General features: G+C 40.4%; 1 protein-coding gene across 1 annotated transcript; it reads right to left on the bottom strand.

Annotated features, from left to right (window-relative positions):
• Positions 1-3,757: 3,757 nt before the first annotated feature.
• Positions 3,758-27,699, bottom strand: YBX3 (Y-box binding protein 3). The gene is made up of 10 exons (XM_031554665.1): positions 27,582-27,699; positions 27,403-27,477; positions 24,261-24,351; positions 22,310-22,343; positions 17,439-17,528; positions 17,023-17,145; positions 11,305-11,399; positions 5,642-5,813; positions 4,947-5,047; positions 3,758-4,285 (listed from the first exon to the last, which is right to left on the bottom strand). Exons 1-9 carry the CDS (start codon positions 27,697-27,699, stop codon positions 4,982-4,984), a joined length of 864 nt encoding a protein of 287 aa, XP_031410525.1. The 3' UTR covers positions 3,758-4,285; positions 4,947-4,981.
• Positions 27,700-27,746: the final 47 nt, after the last annotated feature.

Raw genomic sequence — 27,746 nt, 5'->3', positions numbered from 1 at the left:
TAAGTAAGTGTGGCAAGTCTTTTAACTGCTCGTGTAGTATAGAGATTTACTCAATTTTATGATTGTGTGGTGTAACTTTTTGGTCATCCTTTTTCTTACCTGTGGAAGTTCATACCCTAGTAATGATGATACCCAGCTATGATGAGGGGTAGGGAGAAAAGTTGGGAAGAGAACAAAACACTGCAGGTTAGAACTGTATTTTGCATGGAGAATCTGGCTACCATAGTAGACCAAACTGCCTCTTCCTCTAAACTTTTCTTCCCAGCTGCATAATGATAACTGCACGGGACTTGAGATGCACCAGAATAGGGACAAGATTATTATACTTGTCTTTCACTACTAACAATTTTTTTTAAAATTTTTTTTTTTTTTTTTTGAGATTTATTGATAATGAACTTGAAGGAAGAGTGAGTTTTGTTTCATGCATCTCATCATCTTCCACATTTTGGCCCAGTTAGATCTACAACAGAAACCATACTGAAACACACTGTCCTGTCACAGGGGTACATAATATAAATTTAACTTACAAAAATAAAAAGGTGGTGGATCAACACCTTCATCTAGTGTTCACATAACTTAACTAGTAATCAAGATTGCTGGGCTGACATCTCTATCATCCATCGTGGAATATTTATGTAATGAAAAGTGTCAGTAACAGTTAAGCTTTATGCTCACTTGCAGTGAACTCATGTGATTGCAGCCTGTACAGCAGTTATACACAAGTGCTTCCTGTACTTCCTGTACATACTTTTACAGAAAAGCATGCTTCTGCACAATGGCCACAAAAGCAAGAGAAGTTGGCACTGGTGCACTGCCAATCTATGTGCCCAAATATAGCAGTAAGGAATTTTTTCCTTAGCTATTCTTTCCTAAACTTCTGATGGTAACATTTCATAAGCAAGTCACAAATCAGCTGAACTTTGTTGGTAGTTGTTTTAGATGCAGATCTGGACAGACACTAGAATTAGTTAATGCTAATTCATATTGCATGAATGAAGACAGTGCTCATCACAACAAAATTTACAGATCATAGTTATGTACTTAACTCGTCTTCAAGGCAAGAGTTGGATGCCCAAGAATTAACTATCAAGAACTAGCAAACTAAGCCATACGCTGTCTCATCCAAAAAGCCTGTAATGACAAGATAAAGCAGAATTGAGAAGGCCCTGTGGGGCCTCTGCATTTCACTTACTTAGGCATCTCACTCCTTGCTGAAATATAGCTCAAAGCTCTGGTTAGAATATTTCTTTCTTTCAGTACTGGTGTTTTCCAGTTCTCACCACCCTTTTGGCTGGTATGACTGCTTTTCCCCAGCTATGTATAAGCATCTCAGAACAGATACTTTCTTGCTACAACTTTACAGTGATGCTAAGGGCCAACTGGTTTTACAGAAGAAAAAAGCTAGACCAATAGAAAGGACAACATCTAAAACTTAAACTCAGGATTTGCAAATAGACTTTCTGAACAGCCAAACCAAATTTACTTGTATAACTTATTTATATATTCACTTATATATTTACTTATTAAAACATTAAAAAAAGAGAATAAAAGCAAAACTAGTTGGACATTTGACCTTGTTTTTGTGAAAGCAAGGCATCACCGTCTTGTTCAATGGAAGTGGTCACAATTCTCAAGGTGCTCATCAGGGACTTTTGATCTTATTTTATACTTCCTATGCTTCATCCTTTATGTACATACCACCAAAAATAATGACGTGAATAGGACGTAATTGAGAGGTGAGGGATATTTTGTTTATGTTAAGATTGGTCTGATGTAAGTCTAGTAAAGAGACATGATCAAATTTTTGAGTTGAATATCTGACTGCAACTCCATACATGTTGTGCATGGCTATCCAGAACATGCTTGTCTTTTATGATGCTGTTGCCACTGCTGAAACACATGAACTGTCCTAACATTCAATGTTTGGTCTCCATAAAGGTTTAGCAAACATCAATGAATGTCAGTGGGTGCCATTTTTTTCCCCACAACGAGGAATTCAGTGACGCACCTTTGCTTCATAAGCACCTTCCATTTTAGATGCCATTTTGTCCAAGTGCCCTTCAGCTGCCACGTGTCACACAGTGACAAAATGTAACAGAATATTGGCAGGAAGGCTCAGTCTCCTACTGCCATACCACCAACACCCTGCTTCTGAAATAAGTGAAATAAGGCTGCTCCAAATGTAATGCCTCCATGTACAGTAAATATCAAAGCATTACTACAGGATTTAAGAATGTCTATTAAGATTATAATGAGCCAAGACAACCCTGTTTAGTGGGTTTAGTTAGTCCTACTTATAGATTTTTGAGAGGTATGCGTGCTTTTGTCTAGTTTTCATCTGTCAGAACAGCCATACTCTTTTTCTCCCTGAGAAGATCTATGAGGATCAGTTTCCCTCTCTTCTCATCTGTAGCACAGCAGTTTCAGCACAGAATGTATCTCACAATAGTCCCTGCCTAGCACTTCTGAAAGTAGTCATGGAAGTGATCAGTGCTGCAACATGAGCTTGCTCTACAGTGAATGAATGCATCACTGCACATGCTCAAAGGAAGCAAAAGCACTTTTATTCCTGAACCACGTCTGTAGTTTTCACATTGCTTATTCGGAGTTCTTAACACACTGATCACAAAAGCAAGCCAAGAAACAGTTAATACTGTAAGCTAGGGACAGGGCAATCCATGCATCATGCCTTCCCTTATTCTTCCCCTCACACCAGGTGAAGAGAAAGGGAGTAAGGTTCCAAAGCAATTTACTTTCAGCCCTTATTATTCACTACTCAAGACTCCCTTCCTTTCCCCACTCCCCATTTCCTGAGGATTAACATGGGAATGTAAGACCCCAGAGAATCTCATATGATTTTTAATTATTAGAGAAATAGTAGGAGTTACCTGCCACAAATCGCTCTACATTTGTTTAGTCTTAAATGTATACAGTGTTGCTCCATACCAAAGGGGATTTACCTGAAGCAAAATTCACTAGAGGCTGGATAAGTGTTGTATCACTAGGAACAGAATTAGGCGTTTTAAGGAAACAAATACACTATTCAAGGTCAGGATAACATCAACTGTAAAGCAAGAATGTGAGAAATATTGGGCCAGAGAATGAAGCATGCAACAAGTTAGCTGAAGGAACACACCCATACTCAGCAGCTGGCAGTAGTGTGATAACATGCAAAACAGCCCAGGTTTGAGGAGGGAACACAAAAAAACCCCACACATTAGTATAACTCTTTGGTTATTAACACAAAATGGTGCAGATGGAAAGACTTCATTGTTTTCAGCTAAGGACAACTGTAGAGGCTAATGAAATGTACTGCCATTATTTGGAACTTTATTTGCTAGAATAACGTAGCAGCCTAATTCTGGGCAGAGAGGAACCTATAGGCTTGGATTCTACTGCTTCAATAACAAAAACCTTGCAAACCAGAAGGGAAAAATATCTCACTAATCCACTCTAGATGTTACAAACAACTGCTGCAATATAGTAACAAGAAAAACCTAAAGTCAGAAAAAGAGAGGGTAGTGTAGGTTATAGCTCTGTTGTCTTACTACTTTGCAGAAGCTGTTCTTGTTTTTACAGTAGCCATAACTAACCCAGTCAAGTCCTTGCACATGCATTATCCAGCAGTGCTTTAGACAAGACATACCACTGCATATTAAGAGATGCAGCTCATTTTCACATGTAAATACTGAAGCAGTAAGACTAGAGCCATTAATGATTGTAAAGGTAAATATAAACAAACACTTCAATGGACTGGTTTTGGTAGTTGAAATCACTTTTATTTGCAAGGAACGTCACCCATGCTGCACAGTTTCAAATAGATCTTACCAAGGAAAGCTGAAGTTTCTCCTCCCCATGTCCTGAAGTGAACAGGACTGGCACAGAAAAAAAAAAAATACTCAACACACCTGGGAGGTCTAGCACCAGCATCCAATAAAGAAAAGCATTTGATTTCTATTTCAGTTCTTTCATCGGGTATTTTCCCCTTTTCAGTTTGATACCAAAAGAAAAACTGAAAAATTCAACACTAGTGAAACATTGAAATTCTAAACAAGAAAAAACCCACAGCTGCTCTTGAAACTGGGGAGGTTGCTCTTTCCAAATCTCACTCTTATTATTTATGCATCTGTCTTGCAGGCGTTCCCTGGATCTCAGCTGCTGGTATTTTTTTTTTTTTTCCTCCTGCTTGTAGTCCTGATATTTTGAATCTTTGCTTTCATCACTGTTGCTTATTTATTGCTTGAATGTTTCTTTGGTGTTATTTCTGAGTTACGTTTTAGGACACCTGTTGAAAAAAGCCAAATTAAAAAAGCAGTTTTAAGTTCTGCTTTCCTAGCGCAGAATATATTCTATTCTTATTAATGACAAAATAAGCATAACCAGCATATCTTACTTATAAATTGAGTATCACATCTTCCTAAAGCACCAACTCATCAACAGGTGGTATTAATGAAGTATATATATACACACACACAATCACAGAATGTCCAGGGTTGGAAGGGACCTCAAGGATCATGAATCTCCAACCCCCCTCCCACCACATACTAATACTAGACCAGGCTGCCCAGAGCCCCATCCAGCCTGGCCTTGAACACCTCCAGGGAGGGAGCATCCACAATCTCTCTGGGCAGCCTGTTCCAGCACCTTACCACTCTCATAGTAAAGAGCTTCTCCATGATATCCAACCTAAATCTTCTCTTCAACTGAAAACGATTTGCCCTTGTCCTGCTGTTATCTACCCTTTCAAAGAGTAGAGTTACCTATATAGATAAAGCAAACTTAACTCTGTGACAGACAGACGCAGAGAAACAAATTCCTTGACTCACCTATAAAAGGCTCTCAGAAGTTACCACAAGTATTTAGCCAGAAATATAGGGATGTGACGACATCCCAGAAGTCCTAGAAATCCCATTTCACTTGAAAAAGATACTAGCTATGCTCCTTACCTGAGGGATAGTAGAGGTGCCTGCAGAACCTGACATTACTCAGCACCACTCTGCTCAGTCACTGGAGCAGAATTTTCAGCAGGTGTTTCAGTCACTTTTGTCTGAGACACAAAGACAAAAGCATTTTTGTTATAGGTAAAGACTGAGTAAGTCCCATCACTGTCCAATAGCATTTTTATTATTATTTTTTTTTTAAAAAGCAAGCTCTGATATGGAGAAAATCACTTTGAATGGATAGGATAGAATAAAGTCTTCTCCTCAGTAGGGTAAAGCCTAATTACTAACAGTTGACCTAGATCTAGTTTGTGCAGTTCAAGAAATTGATCTGGAGCTTTCAAATCCATCTCCTGTGCTGGAAATGGATAGTTTCAGAAACATAGTTGGAAGATAAGGTGTTTCTTTCTATTTCAGAAGTATTTATTACAGTCTGACTCCAATTAAGAACTATCTAGAAGCAATATCTATAGAAGCAATATCTAGAAGCAATTCCTATCCCACTGCTGGTTTCATTTAAGGTAAGCTGGTCAAACAAGTCCATAAGTAACAGGCAATTAAGCCAGCTACCCTTACCATCAACTTGCCATCAGTTTTCTGTAACATACCAACAACAGACTTGTCAAATCCCCCTGCCCAAACCTCTTAACGCTCATCCCATCAAAACTCAGCCTCTGCCACACGGCCAGGAGCGTGCTTACCTCTTTCCCATCCTGAGCTGGTGTATTGGGCGGACGAGGCCGACGCCGGTAGTTGTATGGGCGCCTATACCCACGGCGCAGTGGCTGCTGACTCACAGCACTGGCCTCATGCTGGTTCTCTTTGTTCTCAGCCTCTCCAGTGACCGGGGCAGGGCGTGGACGCAGGGGCCCTCTTGAAGAGGCAGGAAAGTACATATAAGTACAAAAAGTAACCTGAGATGGTTAAACTAACTTCATTTTAGCCTGGCAAAAACCTCACTAGCCAACTACCATCTTTTATGGTTTAGAATGCAAGCAAACAATTCCTTTGGAGTTCTGCTATCATACAGTTCAAGGGAAACCCCTAGTTCATTGAGATAGACACGCAGCCTGAGTTGTCTCTCACTGCTGGAACTACGTCAGCATGTTCTGCTGCCTGTCCTGCAATAAGAAGGTAGGTAAGCCACCATCTGAACTGTTGGCTAAGAGAATTATAAAAGAAAACAAACAAGCCAGTGACCAATTAAGCCAATCAGGTTGCACTAGTTACACACCAGTCCAGCCTTATAACTGAAGGCCACAGTTCCTGGGAATCCCTTTTACACTTGAGAAGTTCGAATATCCAGGAATGATTCACAACTAACCAATAAAGTGTTGCCTCTCCTGACCATAAAGTATGCACCTCAAGGAGAGCTTAAGGTCACTTATACTGGAAATGCAATACTTTCTCAGGTACTTCAGGAACAAAGATTACTTAATGTATTCTGTTCACAGTAATATCAGAATATGGCTAGAAGTCACAGCCTACTACCTTGTTCCCATTAATTCACAGTTACCCAGTTTCAAAAGCCTATTTAGATTTCCCAAGGAAAAAACTAACCGAAACACTAGTATCACTAGATTTAGGTACTGCTTGCACTTACATGCACTGTTAACCTAAACAGAAAACGTAATTCACTCACATTAGAATGTACATATTAAGCTACCTCTTACAGGAGGTAGCCCAACACTAATGAGGACTTTCAGTAATAGTTCATACATATCAGATTGCTACACACAATGTCAGTATTATCCACATTCCTACAGTCCCAGATAATGTTTGTGTTGAGGATGACTCTGTTAAGTGCTAGAAAACCTTAGAGGGGAGGAGGAAGGCTTGTAGTTGTAGATTCAGCATGCACAAGAGTGTTAAGTTTAACTCTGCATGGAACATGTCATTGCAATCAAGGACCACCCCATTATTCCTATGAAGTTTAGCTACTTCTTGCTTTTGCATTATTCTTTTGCTCCTTCCTGTCTGTTCCCAAGTAAGCATGCAAGAAAGAACTAGAATTGTACCCATTTCATAGTTCATCTATCCAAATTCAAAGCTGGAACCTGACCTCAATAAGCTATATTAAAAAAAAAAAAAGACCAGATGAGGAGGACCAAGTATGTTGTATGGCAGTTCTGATCCTTAAGAGTAGTATCCATAAGGCATCATATTTGTCACTCATCCTTGAAGAGGAAACAATCTGATTTTTTGTGACTTATGAGCTTTACTACTTACAGGAAGTTTAAAAAAAAAGTGGGCAACACTTCAAAATGCATAATAGTCAGAGGATAGGTATTTCATACACTAATATTTTTAACTACATTGAGTCACCCAATTATGGAATCATTCCTTCAGCATGGAGGACTGAAACTGGAGTGGTCGTGTCAGAATTAATAATAGAAAATTAAGGATAGAAAAATAAAAATCCTATACTAGCCAATTTAAGGGATGACTAACAGGTGACTCAGCAAGTTACACTGCTTATCCCATTGGAAAGTATTTGTGTTCATGTAAAATCCAAATAACTTTTAGTTTAAAGAAATAAAAAAAAACAAGTCCTGCTGGGTCTTCAAGGATCCCTTTAACCCAGTTCCATGAATCCCTAGGGAAAAGGATAAAGAAGCCTATTTCTCTTAAGTAGTCCCCTAATGTCCAGTTATTTTCCACTCTGGAGATTTCTTCAGCTAGATACAGTCTGCCTGTTTAGTAATATTGCAACAGTGTTCTCTTCTCGCTATGTGACCCAAATCACTCCAGCTTACACAAGCTTGTATTTCCCCAGCATCCTGAACCAAGAAGTTCTAACTCTACGCTTCAAGCATAACTTTTTTCAACACATCTCTCACTTCCTTCATTTGATGTCTCCTCATAGCTTATTCCTACATCACAATAAAATAGAAGTGAAATAATGAAACTTCATCTACTCTTCTCATGCCACTCACGATTCTGAAAGTCTGGGAGACAACAGGACCACAGGTCAAAGGAAGAACACTTGATGAGCAGCACAAATGAGTTTCAGCCACACCAGGCAGTAAGCCAGTTTGTTTAAAGGCTCAAATTAAATGTCTCTATTCTCTATGCTTCATATTTGCATAAACACTCTCGTGTTCAACAAGCCCTGATCTTCATGGGGGACTTCGACTACTCTGATATCTGTTGGAAGGACAGCACAAGGCATAAGCCATCCAGGAGGTTTGGAATGCACTGATAATAGCTTCTTTCAAAGAAACAGAGACGTCAAGGAGGACAGGTGCTACACTGGATCCTGTTCTCACCACCAAGGAAGGCCTGGTAAGATACATGAAGCTCAAGGGCAGCACTGCAGTAAAACTGGAGGGAACAGCCTCAAGTTGTGCCACAGGAGATTCAGGTTGGACATCAGGAAATACTACTTCTCCAAGGGAGTGGTCAGGTGTTGAGGCAGGTTGCCCACAGAGGTGGCAGTCACCATCCTTGGAGGCGTTGAAGAAATGTCTAGAAGTTGTACTGAGGGACATGGTTTAGTAGGAAATATTGGTGATTGGTGGATGGTTGGACTGGATGATCCTGGAAGTCTTTTCAAAGCCTGATGATTCTATGATTGGCTGTAGTGACAACAAAGGGGTAGAGTTTGATTATGGCAACAAGGAGGGCACACAGTAAACAAACTATCATTCAGGAGAACAGATTTCAGGAACCTGCCTGGTAGAGAACTAGGAGATAGAGCCCTGAAAAGAAGAGAGACCCAGAAAAGTCAGTTAATATTCAATAATCACCTCCTATAAGCTCAAGTGCAAGGCAACTAAAAAGAAGTCAGGCAAAAACACAAGAAGCTCCCAGACAAACCTAAATACGAAAAGGAAACACATGGAGACCAGAAACAAGGGTGGAACCAGCCTGGGAGAAACAGTCATTGTCTGCGCAATCAGGGATCAAATTAGAAAAGCAAAAGCCTTGAAACTGAAACTGATCAGGGACATCAAGAGCAACAAGAAAGGCTTTTAAGTATGTCAGCGATGAAAGGAAACTAGGCCCTCTTTGTAAGAAAATAGTAGGAGACCTTATCTAGAACATGGAGAAGGCTGAGGTACTCCATAGTGTTTTTCCTCCTTAATCTTCCTGGAAAATGCTCTAGTCACACTGCCCAACTCACAGAAAACAAAGAGACTGGAAGAACTATGAACCACCCACTGTAAGAAGAGATCAAGTTTGAGACCATCTAAGGAACCTGAAGTTGCACAAGCCTCCAAGACCCTGCATTTATGCATTTAAGGGTCCCAAGGAAACACTAGCAGATGAAGTTACTACAAAACTATCCATTGTAATTCACAGAATGAAGTCCCAACTCAAGCCAAAGATCATCTAGTTCAAATCCCCCTGCCACAAGCATGGTTTCCAACCAACCTGGCCTTGAACACCTCCAGGGATGGGACACCCACAATCTCTCTCAACAGCTTGTTCCAGTACCTCACCACCCTCTCTGTGAAAGATTCCCCCTGGACATCTTATCTAAATCTCCCCTCCTTTAGTTTAAAACCATTCCTCCTTGTCCTATCACTGTCTACCAATGTAAAAAGTCAGTTTCCCTCCTGTTTAATCTCCCTCCAAACACCAGAAGGCTGCAATAAGGTCTCCCCTGAGCCTTGTCTTCTCCAGAATGATGAAGCCCAGCTCCCTCAGCCTGCTTTTCTCTTGGGGGTGTGTATGAGAACTGATGAATCACAGCCTGAACCTCTGATTGATCACCTGAGGCAAGAACTGAATCAGCTGCAGGAGCACAGGTAAAGACAATTCACCTGTGTGACCAGGAGTGGAGCCTGGCTCCACCTCTCCTAGACCCCATTTAAAGGCTGACTGCCACTGAGGAAGAATCTCTTTCTGGAGATCACTCCCTTTGAAGTTTTTCTGCTAAGCCCAGGACACAGGTGAGCATTTTATTTATTTTCAATTATCCCTTTCCACCATGATAATCTTTCTAGCTATACAATCTGTAGATACCAGCCTAACCACACTACTCTGTATATTTGTTGGTTATACAGGGTGTTAGTGGATGAAAAGATGAACATAAGCTGGCAGTATGTTTTCAGCCTAGAAAGCTAACTGCATCCTGGGTTAAATCAGAAGAAGCATGGTCATCAGGTCAAGGGAAGTGATTTTCCCACTCTGCTCTTGCAAGACCCCATCTGGAGTACTGGGCACCTCTCTGGGACCTGAGCATAACACCATGGATGCTCTGGAACAGGTCCAGATATGGACCATGAATATTAACAGAGTGCTGGAGCACCTTTCCTGTGAAGAAGGGCTGGAGCTGAGAGAGTAGGGACTGTCAAGCCTGAAGAAGAAAAGGGTCCAGGGAGACCTGATATTAAACTTCCAGTATCTAAAGGGCAGCTTTCAGGAAAGCTGAAGACAGACTCTTTACTAGGGCATGCAGTGATAGGACAAAGAATAATGGTTTTAAATCAAAGAGAGTAGATGAAGATTTTTATTTATTTTTATTTTTTTACTGTGTGGGTGCCGAGGCACTGGAACAGGTTGTCTAAAGAGGTTGTGGAAGCCCCATCCCTGAAAATGTTCAGGAACACCAGACTGGGACTTTGAGCAACCTGACCTAGAAGGAAGTGCCCACCAGGGATGTTAGAACTAGATAACGTTTAAAAAGTGCCTTCCAATCCAAGCTATTTTATTATTTTTAATAAATTCTTTCCCCCCTCCTTTCCACCTCCAAGCCTCATTGTGAGCCCTTGGTCACTTGCAATGCAATACTTCCTAGCACAGCATAGTACAAGGTAACTGAAATCCTACTGTAGGATCTGCTGTTCTGTAGGGGACAGAACATCATTTTTCTCCTGAAAAAACAGGCTCTTTTGCACATACAAACAGCATCAGTGCTTAGACGTAAGCTTGAGTGATACAACCATCTTGATCCTGGGTACACAAGCCACTAGTTTGCAACATAATGCTAGACTACTGACTGCAGTCTACAGGAAGCTTTCCAAAGCATGTTTTGACCCTGCAGACACTGGACCAATTTGCCCTATGTCAAGCAGGATCTAGATATGTTGCTTGCCTGAAGTAGTATAAGAATTCAAGCTGGGAAGACATGAACTTCTCGCAACTGAGCAACATATTGAAAGGAGTTGGTACAGGATACAAATAGTTTTGCCCTTTCTTGACCTATTCCTGAATGTAAATAACATACAATTAGATCAAGCAAATTCTACAACCATTTCCTTACTCCTAAAAGTTATGCCTTCATCCTGGTAATTTAAACACTTCCAATTCTCTGCACCACACATGTACTCAAATGTCTGGGAATTCAGCTTTTTACTCTGCAAGCTTTTGAAGACTCCACTTATTTGCAATGACAAGCAAGGAAAACAGCACAAACCTGCGATAGCGGGGACGATAAGTAGGATTCCTTTGGACTTGTTGATGAATTTGTCCTCCTTCTGTAACCCCATCCTTGATTTCTCCCTCAACACCCTAAAACCAAAATAAAGCAAACAAAATAGAAATCAGGGACAGATGATCTTACTTCACAGGCAGTATATTGACTGTATAGCCCAGTGACTTGAGTATGAGCTCAGACAACAGTAAGCCTGCACAGAAACCCCAACATACTAAGCCAAAGCTTTTATTTTGGCAAATAAAAGATCAGGGGCAGAACAAGAGCTAGCTATGCCGCTCGTGTTCCTCATAGTGAGGGGAAAAAGCTACCTATTAGTGCCTCCTCCCTGCCTCAAGGGAAAGGTAAAGAACCTGTCAGATCTCCCCAGTACATACAAAAGTAGGTTTCAAGACATGACACTGAATTGTAAAAAGGTAACTATGTAATGGAAAAGCAGTTGATCTGAATTTGGAAGACTAACTGGAAGTTACCATGCTGAGTACTGCTAAACACTACTCTGACTTCATTAAGCAAAATCCTCTTTTTCAAAAAGAAAACACACTGAGTTCAAAGACAGAAAAATACTGCATCATGTTGAATACTCAGCTCATATATTCACTCAACATCAGCCTTTAAAAGACTTTCCCTTTAGCTGAAAAATGGACAAAGTGGTATTACAGCATTCTCTTTTTCCAAAAGATAAGACACATACTGGCATGAGGTCACCATGCCTTACAGTTCTAGTTTCACTATTCACTTTGCTCCAAAATAAAAGATTCAACAAGAGATGTTGAAACAATGTTTTCTGCATCTGATTCAGCATGTAACAGAAGCTATTTATTCCCAATGCCTTCTGTAGCCACTTAAGAATTATTTGAAGAAAATACATTTCCGAGCATTATAGTGTTTGCGTTACCGCTCTGTCCTGTTTATATTAAGACACTTTGTTCTATGCAACTTGACAGTTAAATCTGAGAGCAGAGGTCAATGTCTGCCTTGCATAGTGAAGTGTGTGCGCACTAATAACAGTTCTGAAGTCTTGGGATTTCCCTTCCATAAAGGAAGAATGTGGCTATTCAGTCTGGGAAAGCATAGACGTGGGAGACCAAAGAACAAGCAATACCTGAAAGCAAAAGTAGTAAAATCAAAGCAAGTATATTACTATTTCCCTTGTACTATGATTCTGGGCAAGTTTCAGCATAATCACCGTTTCCCTTCTCCAGGATTTCTGACCAAGCAATTGAAATTCTAGTGCTGCAATGTCAAACATATGAAAAACACAAAGGCCTAAAAGGTCTTGTCTAAGAGACCAGAGGTTAACAAAGCATCAGCCAACTCAATGTTAAGGAAGAGTGCAAAGTCATGATTTCATCAGCCAAAGCACTGGACAATTAGCACTAAATTCACTGCTCTTTAAAAGATAGTATTGAATTCTTTTGTCTTTAATAGCACAGCCCAAATGCATTCCTCCCCACAGAATGCTGCATTGAAATCTCAGATAAAGAACAGTCTCTAGCTCATTTACTGACAAAAACCTTGATAAAGCTTTTACTGAAAAAACAATGCAGACACTGTTTCCCTGTTCATCTTGAATCAAATGTTGATATGTGAGTATTTTATGTGGGCTTGTTTTAAGTAGCTAGTTGAAAACATGAATTACTTTGCCCAGAAATATCAGCGATTTCTTGCATCCTCTGCAGTATCATAAAAATTCAGTTGCACATTTGTATAGCTAATAATTTCTCAGATCTGCCAGTCTGAAGTAAAGCATACTTCCTGAATAAACCTGCTATGCTGCCAGAAGTCGTTAAATACAGTTTAACCAGAAAACAGAACCTAAGCTTTAAGATTGTTTTATTATACTGACAATAAGTTATATTTATTTACTGCAAAAACTTCATTTGTACTATTAAAAGCACCAAACTCACAACATATACGTGATCTACTACATGATACAATTAGCATTCTCCACTGAAGCCTTCCAACTCTACATACTACCTTTTAATAATACACCAGGTCATCCTAAAAGGATAGGATGTAAAGAACTGGTCAGCTTCACTCCCATTTTTCCTCTGAAGACTACCAAAATAGGTAAGCATGCTGTACTATCCCATGAAGGCACTGAGTTTTAATCCCTCCCCTGAACAAAGTGTCTTTAAGCTTAACTGTAACCACAAGAATTTTTTTTTCTACCTGTCTCTTCAATTTCATTCATTAGTTTTTAAGTTTCTTCAGAATCATTCTCTAACTTTCATACAGTAGTACTCATGTTTTCACGTTCTCTCTATAGGAAACTGTCAACCTTTAAAATATTTCCCAAGAAATTTTACCTGATCCATCCATAGAACTTTAGTAATGCACGCAGTACTTAAATGAGGATATCATCAATTCAAGGTTATTTCATGATCCATTGCCTATTACAGTATTCTGATTACAGCTCCATGTCATGTCTACACTACCACAGTTTGTGTAATATTGCAGCCTCTTATCCTCAGAGAAAGATATTGAAGATTACAATACAAAAAAGTACTGCTTTCCACAGAACTCCCCAAGCAGTTCAAATAAAGGTCCATTAAAGCTGGTTAAAAGTCTCAGATGGCTGAAGGTTCTCTTCACTCTTGAAGAAATCCACACAGTATATTCAAAAATAGGTCAAGTAACTTATGTCTAGAGTACAGACATTCGAGCTAGCAGGGCTAACAGAAGATAGCATCTAGCATACTTACCAAAGCCCACAGAGTTAAGCAAGGAGAAAAAGGTCTTGCTAGGGTACAAAGTCGGACTGGAGTTGTTAAGTGACACCAGTTAGAAGCTCTTAGAAGGCTGGAAGTCACCTCAACGTGTTAAAGCTGAATGTTATTACAATCCATAAACTATAGTATTGATTTTTCCTCCCCTCAATTCTTTTTTCCCTTTTGTAAGCAGTATCAGCAATGTGGCAGCTCAGTTATGGGAAAAACCTTTCACTTCTGTAGCCCAGTACATAGAAGAGCAACAGGCCTAAATACAGTGAAGAGTCTACTCCTTGAGGTGTGCAAGAACTTTAGACACGAAGGCTGAGCGTAGCATCAGTAAATTAAATTTACGTCTCAAAAGCAGAGTTATTCCCATCTAACTATCTTGCAGGATATGTGCCTCACATAGAGGCACAACCTTTATTCTCTGTGAATGGCACCCTACAGCTCAGACCAACTTTTCTACCCCTTTGCAAATCAGAAGAGAAGATAAGGAAGTCTCGTTAAAGAGAGGCTTCTTTTGAAATATAGTAGAACTGCAGTTGCCAAATGAAGAGTGTGTTAATTGATGCAAGAAATTTCCAAAAATAAATGCTAATTGCTTCAGATGATTCAGCCTACAAGCAATTGATCAAAAACAAGCAAACAAGGCATGACAAGATTTGTGTAAGTTAAGAGTGGTTTCACTGACCTATGCTAGGACAATTCAGAGACAGTCCCTGCAGAAAGCCCCTTGCAGTCCCTAAAGAGATCTCACTAGAGCGGGGCTTTGATTTGTTCAGGCAGCTAATCAGCAGGTTGGTAAGAAAGCCCAGCAGAACTGGTCAGTTCTCAGTAGCCAAGAATGCAAGAATGGCCCAAAGGAATGTACACAAAGTTTAGTGGGCATAACTGCAGCCAAAGACAGCATTCTCAGAACTCTTGACTGAGCTCATCTCTGAGAGCGAGCCATCACTCAAGCAAATCATATGCATCCAAGTTTGTGATTAGACAGCATGCATTTAAGAGCATTCAAGGAACTGGCCACTGTCATATTTGAAAAGTTACAGCAATAATGGAGTTCACTTCGTTATTTGCTAAAGGCAGGCATTTTAAGGGATGGTACTGTTAGATCTCCAGCATCTTCGACAGCAGAACAGAATCTACTCTTAAGCTCACAGATGACACCAAATCTAAAGGAACAATGCATTGTTGGGCAGGCTGAACACTCAGAGGAATCTTAAACTGAAAAGGAAGACAGAAGAAGCTTCATGAGCAGTGATCATTTGCACATTTTGAAGGCCATAATTCTTCCAGAATCATGGATTGCTGGGGAAGACTAGTATGCTTCTAGTTTTTAATATATAAAAATATTAATTTTTACATATAAAAGAGACCTCTCTCAAGATTTCCAGGCCCCAAACACATAACCGTTGAGGTCTGCTGTGTTTTGAGTATTTTTTGGGTACCAGTCTGAGGATTTGGATATAAACAAGTGTAAGGAAAACAATATGGAACCACAATTTTGCTCCCCCTCTTGCTCCATATACCTTCAAGTACTGGGATTTAAGCATGTTATACTGTCACATGCTAGTCAGAGTTTAATCTTAATGAGTTTCCATCAGATGTCCAAGAAAACATGGGTCAGCACAAGAATCTTGAAACTGAATGACCACATGCCTGAGACAATCCTCACACAATCATTCTTCAGGCAAAAGGAAAAGAGCTGCTTTACATACTCAGCAGTACAGAGGAGTCTCAAAGCCCTCATGCTTGCTCATTTAAAATCTGAAGCAGATCCTAGACAATATAAATACTATCAACTAAAACATTCACTAGACAGTTGAATGAGATTTTAATTGCAGGAGAGCAAAAAGAAACAATTGATACTAGAACATAACTAGTTGATATTCCTCATTTCTAGTTTGTTAGCTCAACTCTTGCTCTCTGCTGCATGGAATGAAAGCTTAAGCTGTAAACTACCACTACAAAGACACACTCAGTAATAAAGTATCAGTTGTCATCACCAACTTCTAGCAGTCTGCAGGGCTTCACTCAAAGAACACCTTTCACATATTTAAAGCTTGCTGGTATCTAACAGCATTAAAAGAAAATACTTCAATAGATAAGCATCAACAGCTAGGCTATAAGGAAGGATGCCTCCATTCCTAGCAACTCTGCAGAACAAGATGAAGAGAGGTATGTTGCTTGGGTAAAGCAAGACTTTCATACTAGACCACCCCATTCCTGTAAATGATGATCAGTCTCAACTGTAAGGAAAATAAAGAGATACTGTCAAGCCTGCAGTATTTTCAAGTCATTGGATTGTTCCAGGCACCAATGGAGCAAAAGCACAAAACAGATAACAGTAACTATCAGAATTACAACCACATATCACTTATTTAGACTTCCTCTGCAAAATCTTGAAGAAAAGTTTTCCAAACCTATGCACAGCTGTTTATAACGTGTTTAAATAATCAGTTTAAAGAAAAATTCATTTTTATACTACACTGCTGCAGACAGTTCTATTAAGGGATGCTACATAAGAGTAGCGACTAGTTTGTTAAACTACTACTGTGCCATACAAAAATAATGAGCTTTTAAAGAAAAAAAACAAAACACACCTTTCTCCAACCAACCTTCACAAGTGATTGTTACACTGCTTACTTAGGGCAGGATAAATACTTCCTATTGCTTCATGTAAAGGGCTTGGTTAACTGCCTAGGTATCTGCTTGTGGAGAAACAAGACATCCTAACACCCAAAAAGATACTTAAGGCAGTTCTGGAATGAGATAAAAAGAAAGAGCCTACCAGACACCCAGTAACAGAGCTATCACCAACAACATCAGTGATGGGCTGGAAAAAGCCAGAATATTACTAAAGAGCACTCACAACTTAATTAACTGAAGTTGAACCTGTAGCTCCCTCTCTTGAGAAAACTAGAATTACTGTGGAGGTAGGATGACCATTGTTGAACAAAAAAATAAAAAAATAAAAACTTACACTTCGAGGTGGTCCGCGGCGTCTGCCAAAATAGCCACGTCGATAGCGGCGTCGGTCTGCAGCATAGCGGCTGCCTTCTACAGGGACTCCATCTGGCCCAGTGACATTAGCTGCTTCTGCACCCTGGAAGACAAAAAAATGTAAGCCATGTGTATGCAAGAAAAGAGCCAGATATAGCAGGAAGGGGAAGGAAGATAAAACATGAAGTTTGTATGCATAACATCATTTCCTAGCTATACAGATTTCTTCCTCACAGGTAGTGCAAAAGCAGGCCTGTTATTCATAATCCTGGTGTTATGGAGTGACAATGTGAGTGTCACCCACCCTAGGGATGAATACATTAAAAAGACTAGATATACAGCAAACTTGTGTTACTTCTCAGAAGAATACACACCTCTTTACCACAGTAATCTCACCTTCTCTCCCTCGACCACATCAAATTCTACAGTCTCTCCATCACCAACACTGCGCAGATACTTCCGTGGGTTGTTCTTCTTTATAGCAGTCTTTAAATAAAGATACAGAAAGATAACATTAGTTCACTTCATGCCCTCAAAGCCTTGTAGATGAGGAAAGAATAGTCTTTCTGCTACAGTCTCTAATCCACATACCAGATGATCAGCCACCATACCAGGATATATAAGATACATAGATCTCTCTTTTCACAGGGTCTCCTTACTGAGTCAGAATTTACCCCTTCAATACACATGAGCTTACAAAACAGCTGTTGCCCCAAGATGCTTTCTTTCAAACCTACTGCATATCTAAACCATTCTGCATGAATTTCTATTTCCTGCATCCTCTACCAAGATAGCAACTGAAGCAATCATTCAGAGACACGCTGAACACTACAAAGAGACTTAAAAAAAAAAAAAAAATCGAGCATTTTGGAGGAGGTAACATCAACAAAAAAGGTATTTTGGCAATCCAAGGTAACTAAAGAATTACTGTAACTCTGAAATAGAAATAAGCATTTTACCTAAGCACTGTGAGGGAGACCCCAGAAAGTTAAGCGAGTCCCTACTTAACACAGGGAAACAGTACCAGAACAGATTATCTCACATCTCTTGCAGACAAATGCAAAAATGCTATTAATGTCATTGTTAGACCCACTTGGTATTACCCTCAATCTCTCAACTCACAGAAACACTTGGGCATCCAGTGCTGATAGGCTGAAAATCATTCTAAGTGCTTTCCAGTTAGAGGCATGCTTCCAGGATTCCTAAAATGCATTAAGCAAGGCAAAGCAAGGCAGCTACTGTCAGCTCATTAAGTAAGGGTTTACAAACTTAGAGACTGAAGAGCACTAAACAACACATATACTGAAGACGTCAATATACTGAGCCAGTATTTTATTCTTTACTTAAGTACTCTTCAATTAAAGACCAATATACTTCAAGTTCCCGATACAGGTGTCTTGTTAGCATAAATGAGGTAGGTACAGATCTAATACTTAGAAGTACACAAATCCCACTTAAGAAATGGGGTACAAGGCAAAAACAGAAAAAAGTCATCAGCAGTTTACAAAAAACAGACTAAATGAAGAACAGCCAAGCCGTTGCCAGTGCATAGCAACTATAGTCATTCTATCAACAGTGAGAAATATTTTAGTCTATTGAAATACCAAATGAAAAATTCTAGTCAGTTTAAAGTTCAGCTTGACCAGTTTAGAAAAGACACTTCTATTTGTTGATGGAAAACCACTCCCCCCTTCCTTTAAGGCAATAGGCCTGCATGTCCTTGTAGCACTGCAGCTGCACCTCTAGACAGTTATTCTCTGTACCCCACAGTGTCCCTGAAGAACGTGAGAGCAGAGACAGTATTGATACCAAAGCAAAAAACAACCCAAGAATTTTTCTGATACAGGAACAGAATGAACTGCTCAAGTACATTCTTTTGGGAAACATCACAACAGGCAGACTCCCACTGACCAGCACAGACAACTTAGCTTTCCTGCTAACGTATTACTAAATACCCATCTGGAAGTGCTAGCTTTTCAAAAAAAGTACTAATACTAAAAATTGTTATCTTTCTGTAGATTAAAGGTTTAATTATTTCATTTGTATTGAAATAATTGGCACGACCTCAGCAGACTTGTGCTCTGCATGACATGTCAACAAGTTGTATTTTCAAGTCTTCTTTCTTGCAAAGGGGGAGGAGAACTAAAAGACCCCTTTTCAGCAAAGGGCATAATTAAGATAAAGCTACTCAAACTTTCAAGAAAAGTAATGGAAGATAAATTCAACAGGACTTCACAACTGCTATTTCAGACTTACATAAAGACCTCAGAATTTATATTTGCAACTGAATAGAAGATAGAAGCTACTACTTGGTAGACTGAGTTATTTTATGAAGGCAACCAGAAATAATTTTGAGTACATCCTAGAATTCAGAGCAGGAACTGTATGACTTTACTATTACGACATCAGCAGTAGGTAAACACTGAAGAAATAAGAGGGCTGAACTTTAAGCTTAGTGAAAAGACTTTTACTCCATATACCCAGAGAGAAGAAAATACTGTTCTCCCTGCTGCTGTTCATCACCATCCTGCAGGCTTCAGGGCCTTTGATTCAAGAGACAGATGTTTTGTATTAATACAGACAGCACTGACAATAAACTAAAGATCTTTTCCAAAGGGACACTGATGAACAGAAGGCTATAATAGACTTCAGAGTTAGTTCGGTACCCTGTTTGGAAAAGTTCTTTCCACACACAATATCACATCATGTTTACATCCAGCACTGTCACAGTGAAAGCCATGATCTGCCACACCAGTTACTGATACATCTATATGCACTATAAGCACTATAATGTAAGAGGAGCACAGATCAGTTCAGGCAAGAAAGAGAAAGCCATTCATCTCATCAGCTGCACTAGCTTCCTCTTCACTGGCTCTTGATTCCAACTCTCTCATTAAGTTTAACTTCTCTGGCTGTGCATACTTTTAATAGGGCTAAACTGCAAGACACCCCAACGCACTCCATATAGACAGCACCCCACATGAGCCAACTGCACAAAGATGCAAGCAAGACAAAGCCAAGTGAGACTCTCCCTTCATCATACTACTGTTTGGGTCCTCTACAAGACAAAGGGTTAATTCAAAGCAAGCCATGCATGTCCTAAAGCGAAAAGCATTTTAATCTGTGCTCAGTTTATAGATAGCATCCAATAGCCATACACTGAGAATTAACCCCCTATCCTGATCATGAGACCAGGCTGTTCCCTCCTGTGTGTGTGTATGTGTGTGTGTGTACACATGGGCAGTAAAGGGGGGTGGTCTCTGTTCAACTAGGTCAACCTTATTCTTAAAGGATTAGCTGTGTAATCCAGTCCATTTCAGGCTGGGTGCCGGGGAAGTGGAGGAGGAGCTGCACATGCACTAACCACCAAAGACGGGGAGCTCCCAGCAGGATGTTTGCAGAGGACTAATTCTCCTTCCTCACAGCCCAACAGATCCGGTTCCCCCACCCAAGAAGGGCCCTCCAGCACTGAGCAGTGGCCACACGGCCCCAGGAACAAGGATCTCCTTCCAGCACATTACAGGAGGAGAAAGAATACAGATCACCCCTTTACACCCTCACTTTCTGCTGCTGTGTACTAGAACAACTCAAAACTGAGAAGCTTCAGAATATCTGACTGCAGCTGAGGCAGGCTGCATCTGAGAGAACATACTCTGTCATGCAGAGCCCACAGACAAGTTAGCATGCAAGCTCACGTTGGATATATGTGGTATTTCTAAAACATCAAGCCAGTTTTGCTTTAGTGTTTGTGTCTAGAGCATCTCATCTTCTGTCATGAGAAAAAAAAAGTTCCACCCCTAGTTTACAAACAGTTAAATAATCGTCTCCACAGATAAAACAGCACAGACAGTAGCTTGCTGCTGGCCTTCATTGTTTTGAAGCCTTCACAGGCAGTCTTCCCATGGAAAATGATGCTCCATGTAATTTTTGTCATCAGAAGGACAGCTAGATATCTTCATACAGATCCCAGGGACAGCTTGTTTTCAAGGCAGTTTTACAATGTTGCCTATGCAAAATATTTTGTTACAAGAACTTGTGTATCAGCAGCACAGTGGCAGTGTATCTAGAAAAAGATACACATCTGAATCAGTGTGCACAGAACACATGGTCATTAAAGGAGATGGCTGTTAGAGATTTGTTTAGGAATTAAGACCTCTTGAGAAATTTATATATGCATCAAGAGCTCTCACTACTATTCCACTAGCTGAACTAGGAACGCATACTGAGAACACAGACTGACACCACCTTCACTTGTTCCAGGCACTAGTCTTACTCAGTTTCATCCATTTTAGGGATAATGAGTCTAAACCCCTTGACTCAGAGAAACAGTTATGATGTTTAGTTTGTGGCTTCACGATTAACTTGACATTCAGCAGCAATTTTAATTACACATGCACATACCCTCTTCCCTCAGTGACCAACTCTGAGGGTAATTTCACCAGCTATATTTCATGGAGATACTGTCACTTTTATGCTACAGAGGAATCTCATTTTAACAATCACATGGCCGGCAGATCTTTCATACAAGACAAGTTCCAAGTGCAGTATTTCATTTGTTGCTAAAGTTTCAGACGATGCAAAAGCAGATCTAAACCAGCCAATCGGTTAGCATCAGAATGCAGGCAGCATCCTCTGCCTTCCCACAAGTTGTCTGCGACCTGAGACTCATGATATAAACTTAGAACAGCCTACTGACAGTTTATAGAAGGTTAGCCAATGGCAGGTTGATTGGCAGCCTCTCCCTCCTTGGGCACACTCAGCACACAGCCTTCCACCCCTTCTTCTCAAGAACAGCTGCCTCATGCAGCAACAGCTGATGGCAACCCAACCTGGTCAAAAGCCAGGCCAGATCACTTTCTCTCCAATACCAGGGAGGGCAGACAGAACAGACCCACAGATTAAGATGGTGGGAAGAAACAAGACACAGGAAGAAAGTGACAAAGTAGAGGAAAAGGGGGGAAAGACGGGTAAAGAGAGGAGTCATCTCCTCTGGGTGTGGGTGGAACTTTAATGTTCAAATTAAGGCAGACACAAGACAGCATGAAGGTTTGCAGTATCTACTCCTTAAAATATGACTTAGAGAGGAAGAAAACATACCCTTGTATTCCTTTCTGAAACACATGCAAGTCAACTTGAGATATCTGAAGTAAATAAGCAGCCACCAAGGTAAGCTGACACCAGTGACCTAGCTGTTCTAGAAGTTACACTAGAAACCTATTGAAGACCATGACAATGCTTATCTCTAACTACAAATACCACACTCTTACCTGATGAACAAACACATCTTCTTTGGTATCATTTCTGCAAAAAGAAACAAAAAAAGTCATAAGAGTTCAGACTAACAGACTTAAAAGAGATCTCTGACTTCACAAGTAAGGCCTCCCTTCCCCCAGCTCATCACACATCGCCTGGATTCCACACATTCTGTATTAGGCTATGCTATCAAAGCACTGGTCTTATTTTTCCAGGATTCTACCTTTAATAGCGGTAAGGACTTCCCATTCTTCAGAGAAGTGGGGGAACAGGAGGGAGGTGCCCCATAATTCATAGGTAAGCGTTTTGTGTTGAAACAAAACACTGAATAACTAATGACTGGACTACTTGCCTTTCACTATTCCACTACCCTACCTCCCATTACTTCCACAGTGCCTGCAACCTGATCTGTTATCCCAGAGGTCAAGCAACACTACTGACAGGACTGGTCACAGCTGTTAACAGCTCTCCTTTCAGTGAAGCTTAAAGCAACCCTGCACAAGGTGCTAAGAGCATCCACTGGAGGGAGAACCAGAAAACAACTCATAGTTGTTTAGATTACACCAGCCAGTTCAGGCTCCCACATGTAAAACCTGAAGATGTGTCAGTTCTGTGTCCTCACACAACAGGAACAACCTAGATTCTGCAGTCTAGTCTGTTCACTCAATTCTCTGCAGAAGGAGTAAGTACATCCTTCACAAAGGTTTTGTGAAGATAATATCATTCTCACCTTCCTGTGCTTAGAATAAGTAACATCAGCTTTGTGAGACAGTTATTATACTACATCCAGCAGAAGGCTCTCCCTTCAAAGTGCTCTGAAAGACTTGATTGAGAAAAGTATTTCTCAATTCAAGCTTTTTTTCTACCTTACATTGCACCAGATAGTAGTTGCCAGATACAGGACTATAATAAAGTGAGCTTCAGATCCACAGAACAGGACTTCTATCCCATTTTAGTGTTCAACTAACCCAAATCTGCATAACAATTCAGGGACTTGCAGGACAAAGAGTATGTATCCTGTAAGACACAGGACCTACTGGCTGGTAACCCTGCCTACAGCAGGGGGTTGGAACTTCAACATCTTTAAGGTCCCTTCCAAGCAATTCTATGAGTCTAATAAGCGTTCACTATGCAGGAAACATTTCTCATAAATCATACATTTAAGCACCTCAACAGATATTCCAACCTTAAAAGTCAGAATTCCCTGCTGTTAATGCATCTGAAGTTGGAGGCGTGACAAACACCTCTTATAGCTAGACATCACTGGTGCTACTTAGATGTTCATTTATGTTTAGAGAAGAAAACACAAGAGATCTGCAAACCCAGGCCTAAAATATTCTCAGTTACACAATATTGAAAAAAATATCAGATGTACTTCGTTATTTTGACTAATATCATAGAATCACCAAGGTTGAAAAAAACCTACAAGATCACCCAGTCCAAACATCCACCCATCACCAATAGTTCTCACTAAACCATGTCCCTCATCACAATGCCCAAAAGTTCCTTGAACACCTCCAGGGTGACTCCACCACTTCCCTGGGCAGCTCATTCCAATGCCTGACCACTCTTTCAGAGAAGCAGTATTTCCTAATATCTTAATACACTAGATTTTTAGCCAGAAGTATTCCCTCTCATCTTCCAGCTTTCCTCACATAAAAAAAAAGAGAGAAAGCCACATAATCACAAAAGATAATACAGCTCATTAGAACTGTGGCATGAGTAAACACAAGAAGCAGTTAATAGACCAAATCTGTACTGAATTTGACACTATATTTTCATCCCACACGTACTACTGAGCAAAGATTCACCTCAGAGGAAATCCAAGTTTACTGAATGCCTGGCCACTAAGTGCACAAGCTTGTAGTCGCTCGTTGGGTCACTGTTCAAACGGCTAACATAAGGTATATTATCCATACCATGAATCCTTCTATTGTATTTGCATGACTATCAATTTAAACATACCTGTTGATAAAGCCGTATCCATTTCTGACATTGAACCACTTGACCGTGCCAAGAACTTTTGTTGCTAGAAAAAAAGAAAGTAGTTCAAATAATAATAATCAGTAATGATACATAAGTGTCATAAAAATGCTTTTATAACTGCATGTGACCAGACCTGGTCTCCTTCCTTAATGCCAAGATGTACCTTCATCTCCATTTCAGTTTATACTAATGCAGTAGCAGGAAACATTGCTTTCACTTGCTGCATGGTAGCTTCCACCATCTACAGTCAAGTCCACCCCTATTTTCAGAGTTGGCCATCCATTTTCCTCCTCTATTTTATTTCTTATTCCGGAAAGAAGAAATGAACCTTTAAAACCTCTGGTCACTGCCAGTCACCAGTTCTCCTTAGCTTAGTAGCTGTATGTTTCACATCTAGCAGAAAGAAGCTGTTTAGAAGTGCTCTTTCACTCAAACATCACTCCTTTTTTCTTCCTTGGAAACCTGAACTGGCTGAAGAAGCAGTATGGCAAACATCATCCAACAATCTCATGTGAGAAGGGCAGCACATGTTTATTTTTAATGTATGAGCTCTCTCTTGCATTGTAAACCCCACTCTAAGCAAAAGCCCAACATTTGTTTTCTGTTTATATTCCTTACTCCAGAGCTCTTCCATGAAGTATCAGCTGTAAACTGATCACCCTGAAGCTTCTAGAAAGATGACAACTTCTTGTCTCACAACACCAAACTCGCATCTCATGTAGAAATCATAATGTAGTGTCTTGAAGGATCTGGTGGAACTTGTTCCACCAACATGTAGGTAATGTGTAGGAGGGACTCAGTTGTGATGAAGGTAGTTCAATCCCTCCTTTCTTGTCAGCAGCTGGGCAGGGACTACAAGATTTTCCCTTTCCAAACTGCCAGGAAAGCGAGAATTTGGGAGGGGATCTATAAATGTTATTTACTACCCAGCAGTGCCACACAGTTGCAGTATGTAATATGTGTCAAACAGTCACACTGCGTAATTTGAATAGTAGACACCTGTAAATGATCTAGTCAGAGAAATGCCAACTTCCTAAAAACAAAAACAAAAAAAACTTCAGGAAAAATAAGTAACAATTAAAAGGGAAAAGTCTTCTAAGTACAATCTCCAGTTCAGAAACCCAGGTCAGCCTGCTTGAAACAAAAGAAAACACCTTGGAAACAATTACCTCCTTCTGTATTCTTCCCTAAACATTCACAGGGCAATGGCATGGCTAAGCAGACCTCTGGTCCTACGCAGTCTTGACATTGATATATGTACACACCTTCCTGACAGACAAAAAGTGACCTCATCCTCCAGATACACAGCTACAACAGAAGTGTTTGCTAGTAGCAGTCCACTGTTACACTGTTGAAGTCTACTGGAAGCAGTAACAGTGATTTATCATTGCACTTAAGTGAAGGTTTCAGCAAATGTTCGTATTTTAGGAGCAAATGTTTACATTCAGAAAAAGCAAAATCATGGAAGACTGTGAGGAAAAAAAGGCTGTATCTAGTAGAATATCCATTCCCAGCTTTCCCCTTGTTTTCAAGAGGAGGAAAGTCCCCAAGTTTTGCTGCCCAGCATTGACTGAAGGACAACAGTTTTTACTCTTATAATAGTGCTTCTAGGGTTAGTTTCATCAGGTCACATCTAGGTCCAGATGCTTACTGATATTATGAGGGTACAGAACACAGGCAAGAGTTCACTGCGCTGAGCAAGTCAGCAGAGGAAAGTGGGGGAGAAGACAATAATAGGCTAATACCACCGATTGCCGTATTTTTTTCTCTTCTCTCAAAATAGCCATAAATATGTTGGCCTACTTCAATCAAGATCAGGAAGAGGATGAGAAGCCTAACAATCTTATTAAAACTCTCAGAGACGCCAGAAAACTAGACTACTAGAAAGGTTGTCAAAACTCATCGTACATGGCCAGCTGGCTGCTGATAAATGGAAATCTGCACACACAGCTTCAGAGCTAAGTAGAACAACACTCTTCCTTTTGCACAAGCTGTCATAGACTGCAGGAAACCTCCAGTACATTCTGGATGTATACGTTATGGATGATATATTACAGAAGTAGTATTCCCCACCTGCATTAGTGTAACAGTGTCCCCTTAAGCATCACCAAGAGGGTAAGAACATTAGACGTCAGTATTATGTTTGATCTCCATGTGACCACAGCACAGCTGTTGTTAAGCCCGAGTTGTCATAGTGGAGAGATCAGGCAGGTAGAAGGACAAGCCCAGAGGAAGCCATAACCAGTCTTATTGACAATTCAAAGAAAGCAGTTAATGGGATGAGCCTTATCCCACTGGCAAGCAAAAGCTCACATTTCCTACAAAATGCTGTGCATATATTAGGGAAACCATCAGAGTCACTCCTATCTACATTTAAATAGCCTTGTTTTTCTTAATTCAGCAATGAAAAGCACATGAAAGCTGATTTGTCCTTATACCTAAAAGTTGGACACTCAGATACACTGGGGAAGCCTCAAACCTTGCTTCCAACGTGATATCTTTTTAAGAGGAGATTTAATTGCACTGTACCATAAGACCTATTACAAGACTACTACATACTTTTGAGCCCATTTTTAATTGCATCATTTCCTCATGTCTGAGGAAAAAGCTTGCCTAACATTAAGGCCTGTTTGCAGAAGCATCATCATGGTGGGTTATTTTTCCTTCTAGACCAGGAAAAGCACTTGAGCCTTCACTCCCTCTTTGCCCCCTCCAGGAAGTGGCAGGGGGAAAAGGCTGGAAGTGGGGGCTTGATCTGCATGAAAACAAAAACATACCACTAGTTTACTTTACTAGGCTCCTCCCCACAGCAGATTCATTGAGGTCTCTACCTGCTCCTTTATCTGTTGCACTAAGATTTCAATCCTTCTAAAGAGAAGATGCTGTCTTTCCTCAGTGAAGCTCAGGGCTCTACATTAGAAAGCCTTATTTTTGTCTTGCTAATCTTTTAAATTTAAATGGTTATTAGTAGTAGAATATAAGTAAGATAAATAGGTAATGAACAGTAGCCTTCTTCCATTAGAGCAATTTCAATGCAGACTTATACCCAGACCATTTCAACAGGTTGGTCCTGTTGAGCTACAGTTTAAACAGAAAAAAACAAAAACAAACAAAAACAAACCAAAAACACTAGGCATGTACTTGAGTACTGCAATAGCAATTCGGCACTTCACTTTTGCTACTGTAAAAGAAATAGCTAAAAAAAAAAAAAAAAAAGAGATCCAAGAGACATTATTGAAGCAGTTGCTGTCCTTTAAGGAGTAAAGAAGTTCTGCCAAGACTTCAGAGATCCGGGCTCACGGTCATCCACGCTCTCTGCCATCAGCCCATTCCGGCAGTAGGCTCGCAGCCCCACGCCCTCCCGTAACGCTCCGGGCGGGGCCGGGACGCTCAGCCCGCACAACCGCGGGCTCTCCATAAGCGCGGAGCGGGCACGCAGCAGGTGCCGGCAAGCCTGCCCCGCCG

Source organism: Meleagris gallopavo, chromosome 1, assembly GCF_000146605.3.
Source record: "Meleagris gallopavo isolate NT-WF06-2002-E0010 breed Aviagen turkey brand Nicholas breeding stock chromosome 1, Turkey_5.1, whole genome shotgun sequence".
Taxonomy (NCBI): Eukaryota; Metazoa; Chordata; class Aves; order Galliformes; family Phasianidae; genus Meleagris; species Meleagris gallopavo.
This window is presented reverse-complemented; position numbering and strand designations above follow the sequence as displayed.